This window comes from Spermophilus citellus (genome assembly GCF_964194105.1).
Source record: "Spermophilus citellus genome assembly, chromosome: 2".
NCBI classification, from domain to species: Eukaryota; Metazoa; Chordata; class Mammalia; order Rodentia; family Sciuridae; genus Spermophilus; species Spermophilus citellus.
Genome location: NC_138183.1, coordinates 8,275,590 through 8,293,706, shown reverse-complemented (window position 1 = coordinate 8,293,706; position 18,117 = coordinate 8,275,590). Strand labels below are relative to the sequence as shown.

At 44.1% G+C, this 18,117-nt stretch overlaps 1 protein-coding gene across 4 annotated transcripts in view; it reads left to right on the top strand.

Moving 5' to 3' along the window:
• GARNL3 (GTPase activating Rap/RanGAP domain like 3) overlaps positions 1-18,117 on the top strand; it is a 148,185-nt gene that overhangs the window by 105,726 nt on the left and 24,342 nt on the right. For 3 of the 4 annotated variants that reach the window (XM_081281953.1, XM_081281952.1, XM_081281951.1), the window contains exons 16-23: positions 1,597-1,712; positions 3,448-3,552; positions 4,704-4,778; positions 7,713-7,824; positions 12,361-12,459; positions 12,788-12,904; positions 13,495-13,670; positions 15,463-15,621. In XM_081281953.1, coding sequence (XP_081138079.1) covers positions 1,597-1,712; positions 3,448-3,552; positions 4,704-4,778; positions 7,713-7,824; positions 12,361-12,459; positions 12,788-12,904; positions 13,495-13,670; positions 15,463-15,621 — 959 coding nt within the window. Of the gene's footprint in view, positions 1-1,596; positions 1,713-3,447; positions 3,553-4,703; positions 4,779-7,712; positions 7,825-12,347; positions 12,460-12,787; positions 12,905-13,494; positions 13,671-15,462; positions 15,622-18,117 lie in introns of all 4 variants that reach the window. The other variant, XM_081281950.1, reaches the window with a different exon arrangement.

The window sequence follows — 18,117 nt, the reverse complement described above, 5'->3', positions numbered from 1 at the left end:
GGAATACCAGGAGGACTCAGTGAACTAACCAAATAGGAGAAGCCCTAGAATCAGAAGGCACTTTGAATTCTAAAGAGGATTTAGCAAGAGGAAGGAAGTAGGCCAGGTAGAAAAATGCCTGTGTAATGGGAAGTGGAATTTCAACAAAAATCCTGGTTTTTCTCTTAATCTATTAAAACAAATCATGGATTTTTCTAATGTAATAGGAAGGAAAAAAAATCCCCAGTCACCTAATTAGTGAAAATAATAGCTACACATGTAATTTAAATTTCTTAAGGGATATGTTGCCTGGTACAGTGGCATACTCCTATAATACCAGTGGCTCAGGAGGCTGAGGCAGGAGGATCACAAGTTCAAAGCTAGCTTCAGCAACTCAGTGAGACCCTAAGCAATTTAGTGAGACCCTGTCTCAAATTAAATAAATATAAAAAGGGTTGGAGATGTGGCTCATGGATAAGTGCCCTTGGGTTCAATCCCTGGTGAGAAAGAGAGAGAGAGAGAGAGAGAGAGAGAGAGAGATTGATTCTTGCCCCACATAAGCTCAGTTTGTCCCCAGCATACAGATCCTATATAGGTGTCCCCAGAGTTCCATTTTTCAATCTATAAGCACTGACCTTCCTTTGACCCTCCTGTATGAGACAACTAATAGTTAGTATTTATTCAGTTTAATTTGCCTAAACCTGTACTAACTCTTTATATGTGTTATTTCTTTTAAATGGCAACAACCCATAAAAATATGTCTATACTTATTGTATTAGGTATTTTATATATATATATATATCTCCATATCCCAAGAAGCTCAAAATTTTGCTTAAGAATATACAGCCAGGCTGGGTATAGTGGTGCACACCTGTGATCCCAGCTGTTCGGGAGGCTGAGGCAGGAGGATAGTAAATTCAAAGCCAGCCTGGAAAATTTAGCGAGACCCTGTCTTAAAATAAAATTTTAAAGAGGGCTGGGAATGCAACTAAGTGATAAAGTGATTTCCTAGCATGCACAGGGCTGTGGGTTTAGTCCCCAGTACTAGAAAAGAGAGAGAGAATGCACAGCTAGTAGCAGAGCCAGGACCCATACCCAAAACTGCCTTGACTTCAGACTCCTGAACTCATACTTCCTGTTCTGTGCTCTAATACATGACTGCACTTTCTACTTTATTGGCTTTTAGTGTCTGTAATTCACTAAAACCCTACTTCTTTCCAGAAGAAACTTCCATTAGGCTAAGAATCCCAGTATTCTGTTGAGACAATTGTTATATATTTGCTGCATTTTGTTGGAATGACATCTGGTGATTTGGCCCCTTGTGTTGGATGGGTGGGTAGATGCATGGTGGGTTGATGGGTATTTGGTTAAAAAGGTATTTAGGTAAAAGCTTGAAGTCCTACAAGAAAGCCAAGCTTGACATGCCTATGGACTCTGCATGTCTTGGCACAGAGACATTTAGAGGGTTTTTAGCATTCTTCCATGAAGGGACAGTCACATTGATGGTAATACCAGTACTGGGAAGGTAGGTGGTATTCACTGTGAAGGGTCTTCTTGAGAATAACGTTCTTCAGTGGCTACTGATGTTTGCAATCCCCTTTTTACTCTTTGTCATAGTAATTAACGGCGAAAAAGCCACCTTGGAAACCCCAACCTTTGCCCAGAAACGTCGGCGCACTCTGGACATGTTGATTCGATCTTTACACCAGGACCTGATGCCAGATTTGCATAAGGTACTTGGCCCGAGGTCTTCCTTCCCTCCTGTGGGGTGTGAGCTGAGATCATAGTCCTAGCAGTGTGGCCCTGGTTAAAGCACAGGTGTCGCCTTGATCCTGTCCGAAGCCACTGCAGCTGACACAACAAGTGGGGTGTCGAGTGCCCACATGAGAAGGCATTTTCACAAAGCTGAGGCCTGTGGAACTCAGAGTGCAAGCAGGGGTGGTTGTGAATGTCAGTCAGCAACATCTGGGGCACTGGAGAGTGCTTTTTGGAGTGCTGTCCTTGGTAAACTGCTCAGTGTTTTTCTATGCCATGCAGCCGACAATTGGGCAAAAATGGGGATGGAAGGGAGAAATGGAGTACTTTTCTAAGATTTCTTGGCTTGCTCCATAATCAGCACTGAAACTAGCATTTTCATTTCCTGAAAAACCCCCTTAGTGCCAGATATTTCCTAGCCCATGGTATGTCCACACTGATGAGATCCAGCCCTTCCTCAGGGGCACGTGTGAGCTCACCAGGGTCAGAGACTCATTAGTGCAGAATAACATCATCACTGTTTAAAACATTTCCCTATTTAATAAGAAAACACAGGACAAGTAGGGGAATTCCCTTAGAATCTGTGTGTTCATTCGTGAACTCCTATAGAAATAATTATTCCTGATGATGTAGGTAAAATAAAGGTGTCTGGCTCTCACCCAGTTGAAGTGTAGGATATCAGAAGGAACTGATGTGACCACTCTCCTTTTACAGTACCCTTGCCATCTTCTTGGCTGGTACTCTGTAACAGTTCTCAGGGAGTCGGCCTGGCTGAAACCAGGACCCTGAAGGGCTGGCTTGATAATCTATCAATTCCTTTCCCTCCTAAGGACAAGGAAGGTACCAATGAGTAACGATGCCCCTCAGGTCTCAGCTGAGGTATTGCCACCTTGGCAGGCATCCCCAACCTTCCAGTAGAAGCCAGTCCCCTTAGCCAGTCCTATAAAATGTTCTGTGTCCCAGAGATTTACCTTGCATAGCAGTGGTCACCTGTGCTAACCATGTCATTAGCTACTAGCTTTCACCCCTACTCGCCTCTGTGCTCCACAAGGACAGAGACAGTGTCTGCCACATCCTTCAAGTCTGACAGAGGCGTAGGCATTCAGTCAGTGCTTGCTGAGTGGGTGAGGGTACCCAGTTCTCTCACCATGGTCTAGAGGGGACTGTAGCATTGGCCTAGTATGCACCAGGAGCTGTGCTAAGCACCTTACATGTACCATCTCATTTAATCCTCATAACACACCTGGGAGACAGGTGTCAACAACACAGACTCAAGACTGACCACTTGCCCTACATGCCCATGGGGCCTCGGAGGTGTAGTTCCAGGGTAGTGTCCTGTAGAATTCAGTGTTGAGTTCCTGAGGCACCACTCTATAGAACAGCATCCTGGAGCTGTGCAGCGTGTGGCCCAAGTCACACTGTTAATAAGTCAGTGAGCAAGGGGCCTCTGGTTTGCCTGGTCTCAAAGGCCACATCTTCAGCCATTATGCAGTGGGGGCTCCTAACTGTGGACACTTCATCCGCAAGTCTGATACAGACCTGGCACACAGGTGCTCCATAATTGCTTATTGAATGAATACATAAATACAGAGGATAGAAATAGAACCATCTGGACAACAGGTCTGTGCATTAAGAGAAGCCAGAGGGTGGGACTTGACCACTGCTTGTGGAATTCACAGCTTATTTTGTTTGTTTGTTTGTTTGTTTTTCCAGAACATGCTTAACAGACGGTCTTTCAGTGATGTCTTACCCGAATCGCCCAAGTCAGCCCGGAAGAAAGAGGAGGCCCGCCAGGCAGAGTTTGTCAGAATAGGGCAGGTGGGTTTTACTCTGAGACCTCTTCTGCAAGACATCCAAAGCAGACGCCCACGTGCAGAAGCATTTATGTTGCCTGCCATCGCCACAGCTCTGTGATCTCTCTTAGGATTGCCATGGGAGCCATGAGTGAGATTTTTGAGTGCACAGCTATAGTTCCCTGTAGGTATCAGTGAGGGGACAGCACTCCTTTCAAGGGAGCAGGGACCACTTGCCTGCCTCCTAGGAATTTTCTGAAGAGTAGGGAGCCAATTTGAAAAAAGTACCTTGACCCACCCATGGCAAGAGGAAGCACAGAGTGGCAGTTCTGCTCACAGGAAGCCTGAATGTCCACTCTGTTTCCATGAAGCCACTGTCACGCTGTCCCGTGTCCCAGGCCTTGGAGAAACTCATGCTGCCTCTGCCTCAGTCCCATGTGATACTAGCGCTCTTCAGCTCCAAGCTTCCTCCCAGATCCCCCATCCCAGCAGGGAAACAGGGGCAGGGGGACTGCCAGCTAAGATAAGGTTTGACAGGCAGTAGGGCACAAGCCGAGGGGGTGGGGGTGAAGGAAACCCACAGTCAAGGATCTTGGAGGACAGATCACCTTTTCCAAGACAGGTGCATCAGTCCTTGTTTAAAGATGCCTGCCTCTCCTTCAGGAATTCTGAGCCATCAGGTTTGAAAAGGGACCTGGGAGTCTGTGTTTTCAATGCTCACAGTTTAGAAAGCACAGGGGGTTTTGGGGGGTTTTGTGTGTGTGTGTTGTGTCCTGGGGATTGAACCCAAGAGCACTTAACCACTGAGCCACATCCCCTGCCCTTTTTTATTTTGAGACAGGACCTTACTAAGTTGCTGAGGCTGGCTTTGAACTTGCAGTCCTCCTGCCTCAACCTCCAGAGCTGCTGGGATTACAGGCATGCGCTATCAAGCCTGGCTCAGAAATCACAGTTCTTAGAGATGAACAAACTGAAATGATCTGGGCCAGGTCATTGTGACCGGGACTTCACCTTGTCCCACTAGCTTCATTCTTTATCATCAGGGATGAGTCAGTAGATGAACCTGTAGTCACTCCCACTTATTAAAATATCACATTATTTTCAAATCTCAATTATTTATCCTGCTTTTCTTTTGCTGCCTGATAACAAACTTAAAAGAGATCTCTGTCCCATAAGGCTCTAAAACTGAAGTCCATTGTGAGAGGGGATGCCCCATCAAGCTTGGCCACTTCAGGGATCTGTAAAAAAGAGGTGAGTTGCTGATACTTTCAACTTAAACTGTGAATTTTCTTTGTCCTCATTAAAGTTATTGAGACTCTTGGGAAAAGGCCTTGGGGTGGAAGAAAGAAGAGCTCTGCTCCTACCCAGTCCCAGAGAAAGCCCAGATCATTCAGGCAGCACCTCTGGGTTTCCACCGTGGACTCTTGCAGTCAGCCAGGCCAGTCCTGCAGTGCTCCTCCAGCTTGTTGTGCATGTGTGACACCTGGCCATCCCAACCAACTGCAGGTCCTGATGCAGTAGGCCTGGAGTGGGCCAAGAGTGGACATCTCTTATGAGCACAGCCCCCTCTAAACAGAAAGGCCCTGGAGTGGGGTTTCCCCAGTGCTGGTGTGTGTGTATGAATCACCCCCAGTTCCTGACCCATTAGGTCTGGGAGAGGCCAAAGGGTTACATTTCTAACTAGTTCCCAGGGTATGGTGAGGCTGCTACGCAGAGGAGACAGGTGGAAACCCCTGTTTAATCTATGGTTCACCAGCCAGAAACCCCTGTGGTCTATTGACTTTCTATTTTCACTTTCCCTGGGGAAAAACTAAGTGATAAAAATAGAACAGGAAAAAAGAAAAACAAATTGCAGTGTTGGATTACCACATCCATGCTTTTGTACTGTAAAACAATACGCTAGGTTCTTAATTACACTCTGAATAAGTAAGTTAGTTAAATGGAACAGTGTCACATGGTACATCACTAGAGAAGCATTCGTTATAAAAGCAAAAGAATTAAGGAGATATTTATGTAGGTGATAAAGACACAGATGATCTGAGCCTGTATACTTTAAAGTTTGCTTTAGAAAAATGATAAGCTCAAATGCAGTGGATGCCCAAAAACCACCAACAACTTCAGACAATATACATGGCAAAGCATTCTTTCCCAAGGAGCAGAAATTTCCACTGTCTCTTTCTGTATAGAATAGAACAGTGTTTTCAAGCACTTTGTAAATACCAAATTACAGGAAAATTCAATAACATACTTAAGGAGTTCTTAGATATAGGACTGGGATTGTGGCTCAGTGGTAGAGTGCTCACATTGCATGTGTGAGGCACTGGGTTCAATTCTCAACATCACATATAAATAAATGAATAAAATAAAGATTCATCAACAACTAAAATATTTTTTTAAAAAAAGGTCTGTTGTCCCATAACTTGTTCACTAGTGAACAACAAAGAGCAACCTCCTTGTTGCGGTTGGCTTATAACCTGCCACGGGCCATCTTGGAGAAGCACTGCTCTAGAGGACCCCACTAACTTTGTCACTTGGCACTGCAGAAGCCACAGTCCCTCGTGCTGTTCCATAGAGCCATCTGTTTCCAAATAAATGGGCTTTGTCAATGTCCTGGGCATCCACTGTTTCGTGATCTGTGTTGGTATTCTCAGAGGAGCCCCCCAGAAGTCCTGCACTTGGGCCACATTCCCACTCCACAAAATCTGCACAAGCCTCTCGCCTGGGAGAAGGGGTCTGGGGCATGGGCAAACACTGCCCATACTCGATCAGAGCCTCTGTGTGGCTGAATCTGAGTCAATAACTGACACTCCATGCCTTGAGAGTCATTCCTGAGATCTCCTGGTCACTGGCACTCTGAGAACACATGCTCACCATGGACACCCACATACACTGAAATGTCAGTGGCACATTCAGAACATTTTAGATGCAAGTTCTGGGGTTTTACAGATCTCCTTCAGTCCCCATGGATCCTCTAGGGTCCCGGATCCTAGGGTGAAAACCCCTTTCTCCTTGAGTATCCCCAACTTGTGTCCTTTGGTCCGAAAACAAAGACTTGGTTGTTCTTTCTCAGTGTTATCTCATGCACTGGTTTCTGTGTCTGTCTCCTGGATGACATTTGTATTGGCTTTGCTTTTTCATGTCCTCTTGCTACAAGTGTCAAGCTCAGAATTGCCAGAACTCCTCTTGGGGAAATGCCACTTCAATTAGTGATATGCTCTTGTGTAGCCCTTCTTCAGGTTATAAAATGTTTTCACATTCTTTAGGCAATCTTTTTGGAACAGTGCAGGTCTATCTTAGCAGTTAGGATATTCTTTTTCAATGCTGTGGGTTTCCTAAAGGGGAAGCATGTTTTTCTCTTCTGAGCTAGAAATAAGACACAATGTCCACCCTCAGTGCCCAGGACTCTAAAGGTGGTCCAGAGAGCCTTTCTTCTACTCTCAGGGTGCGAGCATGGCTTCACTGGGTACTTACAGGCACAACTATGTGTGCACACACAGGTGGACCACACCGGGCCCTTATGTCTAACTGAGAATAATAACTCCTTATGCCTAAAATGAAAATAAAACTAAGATTCAAAGAAGAATTCATGTAGTTTGAACAGGTCACATGGGGGAACAGGAGTCATTTTGTTGGCAACAGATTATTATTATATTTTTCTTTAAGATTCTGTAGCCTTATTGATCAATAAGCATTTTCATATTAAGATAATATCAATTCTTGCATTATGCATGATTGAATGATTTTACTGAATCAGCAACACAGGAATCACAATTTTGAAGTTATGTGGTACCTGCTTTTATGATGAACTAATGTTAATCTCTTTAAAAAAAAAGAAAGAAAAAGAAAAAAGTGCCAATTGGCCCAACCTCCAGGTGTTAAAGAAAACCATTTACTGAGATATTACCAATGTTTTAATTGTCCCAGAAATGTCATTATCACACGGACAGGTCATGGCGCCAGAAATGTGGATTCACTGCTTTCCCACTGCATATGGATTTGAAAGGAGATCTTCCTCCTGAGGAAGATGACTGAGTCCAGACCCCAGAGCAACCAGGGTTTGGCATGACCACTCCCATGGCGCATCTGTGTTGCTGTTTCAGGCGTCTGCTCTCTGTCCTTTCCACCTGGGGGCTGCCATGTATTTTCCTGGTGCACTCATTTTCCGATGCTTGTGTTGCCTCGCAGCCTTGGGAGCCCCAGTGTTTCTGCAGTAATTTCCCTCACGAAGCTGTGTGCGCAGATCCCTGGGGCCAGGCCTTGCTGGTTTCCACTGACGCTGGCGTCTTGCTAGTGGATGGTTAGTGAGTAGCTGCTTCTACAAATGTCTTTATTTGTGGGACTTCTAAGTACTTCTAAGATGGGTGACTCCCAATCAACTCTCTTTAGCCCATTGAATGCATGGTCCACCGGGGTGTTAGCAAAGTCTGATTTCCTTATAAAACTAATACCTTGTTTTCAAGGCAAGCAGAGGGTGTATATCCTGAACCAGGCATGCTGGAGGGTGAGTGAGCCTTAGGTTCCTTCCCACATCTCTCATTAGTCCATGGATATTAAATGTAAGAATCTCCGATACAGCCAATACTTATCCTGGTCCCAGCATTTTATCTTAAATCAGAAAATATAGAGCCACTCTCTCAGGAAATTATTCTTGCAAAGCCTTTTTTTTAAAGTTTCTAATTCAAAAAGTACTTGGTGTCCAAAAGAAATGGTAAGATTCTTATATAAACCATTTTTGATGGATAGAGAAACAAATATTTTGACAGGGAGGCAGATTTCAACTCAATAGAAAATCAAACTGGGAAGAGAGCACCCTGAAACAGACCAGCCACCTGGAGCTTGCCCTGGGTTAGGGTGCTGGGGAGCAGGAGGGGAGATTTCTGACAGAGGGGGATGTGGACTCTAGGACAGTGTGGCCCCTTCCAACAACAGGCCTGTTTCGATTATTCCAGACTCCTAATGAATGACAAAAAGAGCTAAACTCTGGCAACAGGTCACCTCCTGGGGCTTCAGTGACAGCCATAGACACAGAGACAGCACCTCAGACTGCACAGAAGCTACTGTCGAATCTCAGGTTACCATTTTATGAGAACCTGAAAGCCACCACTATGTGATTCACGTGATGGCCTAAGAGCACAGCATCCTGCTGTCCTTTGGCAGGACCTTTACTCCCTCCTTCAGACCCTTGCTCAGCACATGAAGTACCTGCTCTGTGCCGGCCCCTGCTGGAGCACAGCTAGAGAGAGGCAGTGCTTACGGGGCTTCCTGTCCTGATACTTCCGCTGTGTGTCTTGATCGTGTGCCCGTAATCTAATCATATCTACAACAGATTTAATAAAAGGCAGCTCATTTTAAATTCATCTATTCAGATTTTAAATCCTTAATTTAGAAACTTTGTGATCTTGGAGAGAATCCAGGGCTGGGGCTAGGGAGTGCTTGCCTAACACAAGCAGGGCCCTGGGTATGATCCCTAGCACTAAAAAAAAAAAAAAAGGAAAAAAAGTAAGAAAAAGGAAATTAACCTCTCTGAGCCTTGAGTTTCTCTAAGTGGGGGGTAGTTTTTTTAAAGAGGCTGAAAAATTGTTTATAATAATGAAAACTGATGACATTCTTTGGGGATGATGATTATAACTGCAAGGAGAGGATTGTAAGGGCTGTAGGTTAAACCTTTGTTAAGTGTTTAAAGTGTATCAGGCACACGTTAGTAGCAATTTACTAAATGACAGCTGTAACCTTTATTATGTTCTTAGGAATTTGCTTAAAGTTAACAAAATCCTTAGATTTTGCCAAAAGTACAACTAAAATTTTTTTATTTAAAAAAAATGGCCTTAAAGGCTCATTTCAGTCTGTTTTGTAGATGAAGAAATGAGACTTGTCTAAGATCACACAGCTGGCTGGTGGGTGCCACATCTGGAACCAGGACTCAAATGTGATCCTAATCCAGTGTTCTTTCCACTAACTGCATTCCATTAATACTAAATTAAACACCACTGATGTTTTCATCTCTACCTTGACACAGATTTCCGAAAACATAGTCCTGGTCAAATAAGTATTAAAACTTTTGTGATTAGGGACTGGGATTATGGCTCAGCGATAGCGCACTCGCCTAGCACAGTAGGGACATGGGTTTGATCCTCAGTACCACATAAAAGTAAAGGCATTGTGTTGTGTCCATCTACACCTAAAAAATAAATATTTTTTTAAAAAACTTTGTGATTAAAAGAGCATTAGGTCCTCTGTTTGCCTTTTTGGGAATGAAACACATATTTCACTATGAATATTGATAAGGCTTACCTAAATCAGAAGAAATTCTATTTTTTAGAAATGTAAAATCCAAATTGAGATTACCAAAACCCTTTCTGAAATTTTCATAGCTATGGATTTAAAATTTGACAGTGGTATCAGGCATAATGACTATTGTGATTTTCTAGGAAATTCTATTCTTCCAAACCTGGAAGAAGTCGTTCATCTTCGTCTGGTGGTGGCTGTAAACATCCACCACCAGCTTAGATTTATTACACAGATCATGTTTCTCAAGTCCTGATTATGCAGTAGTTCTTCCCTGTTTGTTTTTGCTAAAAAGGAGAATAACCCTGAGGCTTGCTGAGTACTCCTTATTGTGCCATAATTCTCCAATTTCTTTGTTTATCTTCTTCGGTCTACACTTAATCATATTATGAGTCATCTCTGAGTGAATCTGTCCATTTCGTTTCAGTCTGAGTTCCACTATATCCCATTAGCATTTGCTTAATTTCATTAGAGTTACCCCTTGAGAGTATGCTCCTGTCAAGGTCATAGTTAAAAATTAAGGTCCCTTGCACTCTAGTATAGCAAAACCTATTTTGAAAGGACCTGAGTACTGACTAAATATGCTATTGCCATGCATTTGGGTTTTACAGTAATAGAAAAGCTGACTCTGAAAGATTGTTTCTTCATACAGAGATTACAGGAAGGAAAAAATTATCTGGCAGCCATTAAACCCACCTGTTCCTTTCTTCTGTCCTCACTGCTCTGCCTTCCTGTGCTGTGTATAAACCTGTTCAGCTCTCTGAGAATGGTTGATGGGAAATAAATGCTCACCTGCTCTGTGTGCAGCTTGGCATGCAGCGGGCAGTGGACCTGTTTTCAATGTAAAATGAAGTTCTGTCATCACTCATGGCTCCACATGTTAAAGAGTGGACACATTCTCAACATCTCTGAGCCTCAGGTTCCTCATTTGTTAAATGCGAATTTTACAAGTCCACACCTAATGAGGTCATGGGAACATTTCAATTAAATAACAGACAAAACTCCAAGCATGAGGGTCTAGCAAGTAGTAAGCACTTAGAATGTGTGATCTGCCCTTGCTGATGCTGCAGTTATCCCGCAAAATGAAATAATTCTAGTTATTTAGCCAAATATGGTGATAGCTTCTTTAGTGATCATCTCATGTTCTGAGTAATTAAGTGTGACCGGTAGCACTACAAAGACCCTAAGAATCGATTCCTTTTTGTGGAGGCCTGGCATAGAGGAGGAAGGAAAGTGGCTGCTGAGCTGTCATAAAATTTACATCTACCCCAGGAATTAAAGAGGAACTGGAGGAAAGCCCTGTGTGATTGAGGGGAACTAGAGACGGGCCATATGCCTAATATGAGTTTAGCAGCCTCTATGCTGTGACAAATCAGAACCTCCCAGGCCTGCAGAAGCAGAAGACCCCCTCCATACTACCTAATACCTGGGGTGGTTATCAGTCCTGCTTCTTCTTTCATCTCATTCAGGGAAGGATGACTCCCAGCTACACTTGGATTTCTGAAAGAGGCAAGATCCTTAGGGCCCCTTGCACCTAAATTATAATGAAGCAAACCAACCCAAACCCACAGCAGAGCCCTTAAAGAAAAATACAGATGAAGAACGAGCTGGGCACCTCTGCCTAAAATGACTACACTCTGCCTGTTCACCTCTGCTTGGCACTCTGGCTTATGGAACTCCCTAAGTCATTCTTTAGTCCCCTGTGTACTAGGGTCCCCCAGAGACAAAGTAATTATTAGCCATTAAGTTCCCAGTAAGTAACCTTAAAAACAAATCCTGTGAGTAATTGCAACATTTTTAATCCAGTTAGACCTTTAATCTTTCTGAGCATTTACACTTATATTAGTTTTTCCTATTATTTGCACAACTTAATTGATATTTTTCTATTATTTTATTTGTTTCTAAAAAGGAGATTTCAGTTTTCTGTATAGAAAAATATTGAAAATTTATAAGCAAACTACTGTTGATGCAGACCCGTGGCATGCTAGGATAGGGTGGATATATCTGTATCCATTTTAAATACAAAAAGGAAAATTTAATTTTGCTTTCTTGAGAAATATACAAAATGATCTGAGATATGATGTACTTTCAAATGGTACATGAAAATAAGAAAACATTTAAGAGAAATGGATGTTTTTATTCCTTTTCTTTTTTTTTTTTTTCTTTTTTTACTTAGAGTGTTCAGTCCTTTGGTACAACTCCAATACAATGGGATTGAGAGATGTTGATTTTTCTTTGATGATCACTGAGGAAAAGAATATAGTTTTCAAGTCCTTGCTGCTATGCCCTGTAGAGTTCTGGATGCCTTGGGGAAGGGCTTATCATTGCTTCTACCTGAGCTGAGAACACAGTGCTCAGGGTTCACCTGCCCTACGGACTTTGTGAGAGCTCTAGAAGCCTGCTCCTGCTTACCGAGAAAGAACCAGGCCCCTTCCCCAGCAGGCACTTGTCATGGGTTGCAAAGCACAGGACAGTTGCAGGGGCTGGTAACCAGGTTGTGGGATTGGATAACCAGTTGCAGGAGCCAGTAACCAGCTTTCTCTTCCAGATGACCTTCCATCCGTGCCTGTGTTTGACAGAACTCTGCCAGTGAAGCAGATGCATGTGCTGGAGACTCTGGATCTTCTGGTTCTCAGAGCAGACAAAGGTGGTACCACCTCGGTGGCATGCTCTGGGAGGGAGGAAACAGGTGGCCTTCTTCAGCCTACACCAAGGGTGACTGGGGTTTGACTGCATAGGCTGGGCCCCAGTTTCTTTCCCAGTGTCAGTACTGGGGCCTTTTGGTGGCCCATTTATTCAGGGTGAGGCAGAGCAGTGGAGGAAAGAGGGGCGCATCCATGATACATGAGTAAGGGTGGCATGGGGTGTATTGAATTTCAGAACACCTCCTGCCCTGTTCCCTGCTGTCCAACCTTGGAACTCCTCCAGGTCCTGTTATCTGACCATCTAATCTGCCCTCCTCCCATTGTCACCAGGGAAAGATGCCCGCCTCTTTGTCTTCAGGCTGAGCGCTGTGCAGAAGGGCCTCGAAGGCAGGCAGACTGGGAGGGGCCGCTCTGACTGCAGAGAGAACAAGCTGGAGAAAACCAAAGGTGACTCGGATCTTCCTGTTGGCTGTTTCTGTTCAATTCATTTATTTATCTTAGACTACCCAAGTTTTACTTAAAGTAAAATCAGTAGGAATTTGGTTTTTATTGGTTTGTTTTTTTACTTGCAAACACTATAAAGATAGAATTAGGTTTCCTTAAGAAGCTTGAAACCAACAATAAAAATTAAAATTTAAAAAAAAAAAGAAGCTTGAAAGATAGAAAAGCATACTGAGGACTAGGAGAAATCCGAGGCACTGCATTACAGGTCTTGGAGGTGAGTCAACCTCCATTATCAAATTTGGTAGTAAAGATGTTTTTAGACTTTGGTTCCTGGAGCTCAGATCACCTTCCATCTAAGTCCTGTCCTGTAATAGGTAGGAGCCATGTCCACACACTGAAGGAATATAACTCTCTTAATTCTATCTCATTTGCATGTCAGGTCTCCATTTTGCCTGGTGTCAGAAACATTCTTAGTTCATTTCCTGAGTTATGCTACTTCCCAGGGTTCTTAGGAACCACTTCCAAATTGTCAAGGCCTGGGAACTTTCAAACCCTTTTGTCGTGTGTTGCGTATCATCCATTTTTCTTCCCAGGCTGCCACCTATATGCCATAAATACTCACCATAGCAGAGAACTGAGGATCGTAGTTGCAATTCGGAATAAACTGCTTCTGATCACAAGGAAACACAACAAGCCAAGTGCGGTGACTGGTGTCTCATTGTTATCTCCCCTGTCGGAGTCACCTGTTGAAGAATTCCAGTACATCAGGGTAGGTTTTCTCTTCCCATGGCTTCTCTCAGGACCAGGGTGTCATGAGATCACTCCCTCCTTCCAGCCATGAGACTGTTCAGTGACCAGCTAGGGAGCCCTCATCTCTGGCACCCTCATTTACCCCACAAGTCAAAGGTAAAAGCTTATTCATTGCAGCAAACCCAGGGGGGGACCATGCTAGGCACCAAGAAGATGCAGCTGTGACCCAAGCAAAGCCTTTGTGCTCATTGGCATAGCTTTTTAAAGAATCTGTGATGGCTTGATACTAAGAATAAAAATAAAGTCAGGTAGGGGGGCAGAGGCTGATGAAGCAGGGAATTGGGATCACTATTTTAGATGAACCAATAAGCCCTCCCTGAAAAGGTCACCTCCAAGTAGAGACCCACAATAGGTGTGGAGTGAACCATGAGGATACCTGGGGAAAGGGTATTCTAGGCAGGAGGCTGTAAACCAAGGGCCCTGAGGCCTATGAAAGGCCTACTCCAGAGACGTGGGTGGCTGGAACTGAGGGGCCATGGCAGGCAGCAGACTCTCTAGCACCCTGAGGCCCTTTATAAGGCTATTGGTTTGGGCTCTTGAGTGGGATGGGAAGCTCCTGGAGGTTTGAAGCAGAGATGTGGCATGTTTTTAAAAGATGGTTCTGGCAGAGTTGTACATTCCTGTAATCCCAGCAACTCAGGAGGCTGAGGCAAGAGGATTGCAAGTTTGAGGCCAGCCTCAGAAACTTAGTGAGACCCTATCTCAAAAAAAATAAAAAGGACTGGCAGGGCATGTAGTTCAGTAGTAAAGTGCCCCTGGGTTCAATCCCCAGTACCACTCCCTCCCAAAAAAAGGGAAATAAAGAAAAGAAACAATGATGGTCTGGTCACCAGGTAGAGGAGAGCACAGGGGCCAAGAGTGGAGACCCATGTAGGCACAAGACAGCAGTGGTTTTGGTGGCTGGAGAGGTGGGAAGAAGCTCTGGGAAGAGCCACCTTGCTCACCCTTGTCAGAGGTATGTTGGTAGATTTTGAGGTGCAGCCTTGGGAGAGACACCCCTGAAGGTGAAGTCCCTTCCCTCAGCTTCCTGTCTCATATCTTTTCACAAGTACAGCACATTAAGCTATGAAATAGGACAACATTGGACATTAAAGCTGAGTGTTTCTATAGGTGAGCTGAGAAATTATTTTTGCCTTGATTTAGGCCTGGATTATAATATCAGTTTCTGCTGTTATTCAGTTGAGAGGGACAGAACAGCATGACACTTAAAACAAATTAAAATCTTGGTCCAACTAGGTGTCAACCTTCTTCAGCCAACCTAGTTGGCTGTTTTAATGAATGTTTACGTATATAGTGTGACTGAAGTCAGATTTCCCAAGTTCAAATCCTGGCTCTGTCTACCATGTATGAACTCTGACTGTGGGCCAGTTGCTTGACTTCTGAGCCTCAGTTTCCTAATCTGTAACTAGAACACCACCATACCTACTACAAGGGCTCGTTACAAAGATTCAATGAAACTGCGCCTGGCATGTGTTACTTGCAATTATTATTGCAATCCCAGAACAGACTTCATGAAGGCTAAAACCCACCGTACCTTAGGATCCAATTTGTAATAGAGGTCTCAAGGACAGATTATGGGAGGCAGTAGTGTGGTAAGACCCCTGGCTCCTTCTCCCCACCCTGACCCTGCCTTCCTACAGCACAGGCCTCTGCAGGGACCTCTTCTGGAAGGAGACAGCAGGGGGTGGAGGCTGACATGAAGGTGGCTGCTCCTGTCCTAACCTGTCTCCTACTCATCATCACCCACACAGGAGATCTGTCTGTCCGACTCCCCTGCAGTGATGACCTTGGTGGACGGGCCAACAGAAGAAAGCGACAACCTCATCTGCGTGGCTTACCGACACCAGTTTGATGTGGTGAACGAGAGCACAGGGGAGGCCTTCAGGCTGCACCATGTGGAGGCCAGCAGGGTAAGGCGATGGTTGCAGGGACAGTGGGAACCAGGAGAGATGCTGTGACTCCGATTTCTTTCTGATTGCATACCGTGTATCTGTATTTTGTAACATGCTATTTAGGCTGAACTACATGAAGTTGCCATCTTTGTAGATCAGAAAGATTCATCTAGTAACAACCATCCTGTTGCCCTGCTTAGCTTTTCCAGATCTCAGCCACCCAGATCAAGCCTCTGTATATTTCCAAATAAATGACAGGGAGAATCAAAAAGCAGAATATAACTAACAAAATAAATGAGAATAGTAGATTGCTAATGCATCCAGGGAAGGCCTTTGGAAATCAAGCTTGCTCTCTGTGGCCCTGCAGATTCACAGCTTGGGGACTAGGTGGCTATGATGGTCATAGCACCCTTCTCCAGCCCCTTAGGGGCCCAGAAGAAAGAAAGATGGGGCAGAACCCCATTAGGAGAGTGAGAGCAGGTCAGCACTGGGGATTCACATCCCTGACCCAGGATGCAGGGAGAACAAGGATTTCTGTTTTGAGGCAATCTAGGGCCACCAAAATTGTTCTGTAGCTTTAATGATGACTGTGTGAGGTCTCTATTGCACAGAGGTGAGCACTCACCACCCTGAGGCCTGGAACCTGTGCACTGGGGATGGCTTCACATGACCTTAGCATGTCACAGAGCTCCTCAGGCTGTTAACCACTGTGAGGTTGGGGACAGCCTGATAGATGGAGCTGCTTGAAGCTCACATGGTCCACTGTGAACCAGCATCCTGCTTAGTTACGAAGGACAAGCAGAATGGGGGCATTACCCCAGAGAAAATAGAGTTCCTCAGGAGGGCTTCCAAGCCCACAGGCTGACCCCAGTCCTGTTTCACTGAATCAGACCATAGAACTCCTTCCAATTGGGCTTTATAAATAGTACTGGTATGTGTTCTATCTAAATATTCATTAAAATTTCTAATTACTGGGCTGGGGTTGTGGCTCAGTGGTGGAGCACTTGCCTCGCCTACATGGGGCACTGGGTTCGATCCCCAGCACCACATAAATAAATGAAATAAAGGTATTAGGTCCATCGATAACTAAAAATTTTTAAAAGATGTTAAAAAATTGCTAAATTACTATTTTAAAAAAACTTAGGACCTAATTAGAGCAAGGTTTTAAGAGAACAGAAAAATTGGAAGTAGAAAGATCTAGATCTAATTAGGAAGTCTTTCTGTCTCCAGCTGTGTTCCATCGCAAAGGAGTCTGGCATTTCTCCTCTCTGTGTTGGTGCTTCCTAGACTGACTGCAGTTGGAGTCCTTGGAGGAGCTTTAAAAGCCGTGATGCTCATATCCCTCCCTAGAGATCTCACTGGTCTGAGAGGTGACAGGGGCTGGGGGAATCTTAAAGGTGATTTTAATGTTCAGCCAAGTGTGGAGCCAGTGGTGTGCTCGTCATCCTTCTCCACCCTGGTGGCAATTGGGAACTTTAAAAAGCTCATTGTTCTGACCCCAGGCAGGACAATCAAATCAGAATTTACTTGGGAACCAAGATTTTTTAATTTCCCCAGGGCGCGGGAGAAGGATTCTATTCTGCCGCTCTGCCTCTCCACCCCAGCAGTAGCCAGAACCTGTGTCACTGGAAACTTGGGCCAGCAGTAGCCTGGGCCTCTCTCAGGGGCCTGTGACCTCCACCAGCCCACTTAGTTCTCAAAGAAAGCCTAATCGGTCCTTTGAAATTCTTGCCACATTCTTGCTTTTCAGAACTCTATCTGACCCACAAAAAGAGGCAAAAAGATCATGGTCTTCAGGTCTATGTTCAGTCTGTCTTGTCCCTGACAACCAGTCTCCCAGGACTTGACCTGCCTTTTCTTTTTCCTTTCTTTCTTTCTTTATTTTATTTTATTTTATTTATTTGTTTGTTTGTTTGTTTGTTTTGGTACCAAGGATTGAACTCAGGGACACATGACCACTGAGTCACATCCTCAACCCTATTTTGTATTTTATTTATAGACAGGGTCTCACTGAGATGCTTAGCACCTCACTTTTACTGAGGTTGGCTTTGAACTCGCAATCCTCCTATCTCAGCCTCCTGAGCAGCTGGGATTACAGATGTGCATCACCATGCCCAGTTTGACAAGACTTTTCTAGTGGACAAGTACTCATCTTATTTCAGAGACACTTCCTGGCATGTTCTGGTTTAAAACAAATCACACTCTAGTGGTTGATAATTGTGCCATTTAATGATTATTCATCAGGGTTAGTATAGAGAAAAATCATTTTATTAAATTCTTTCACGTGACAGTTATTGTGTGCATATATACCCTGATCACTCACTAGAGTGCTTCTGAATTCTTTTCTTTTGATTCATAAAGGCCCAGGAAAAATTGGGTTTGAATCAGTTTTCCTTGATGACCTCCACATTTTGTTTTTATGACAGTAGTAGAAAATAATTCTAAAATTCTCTTTTCTTCAATGTGCTTTTTAAAAAGCAAAAAAAAAAAAAAAAAAAAAAAAGTTAAGGAAAA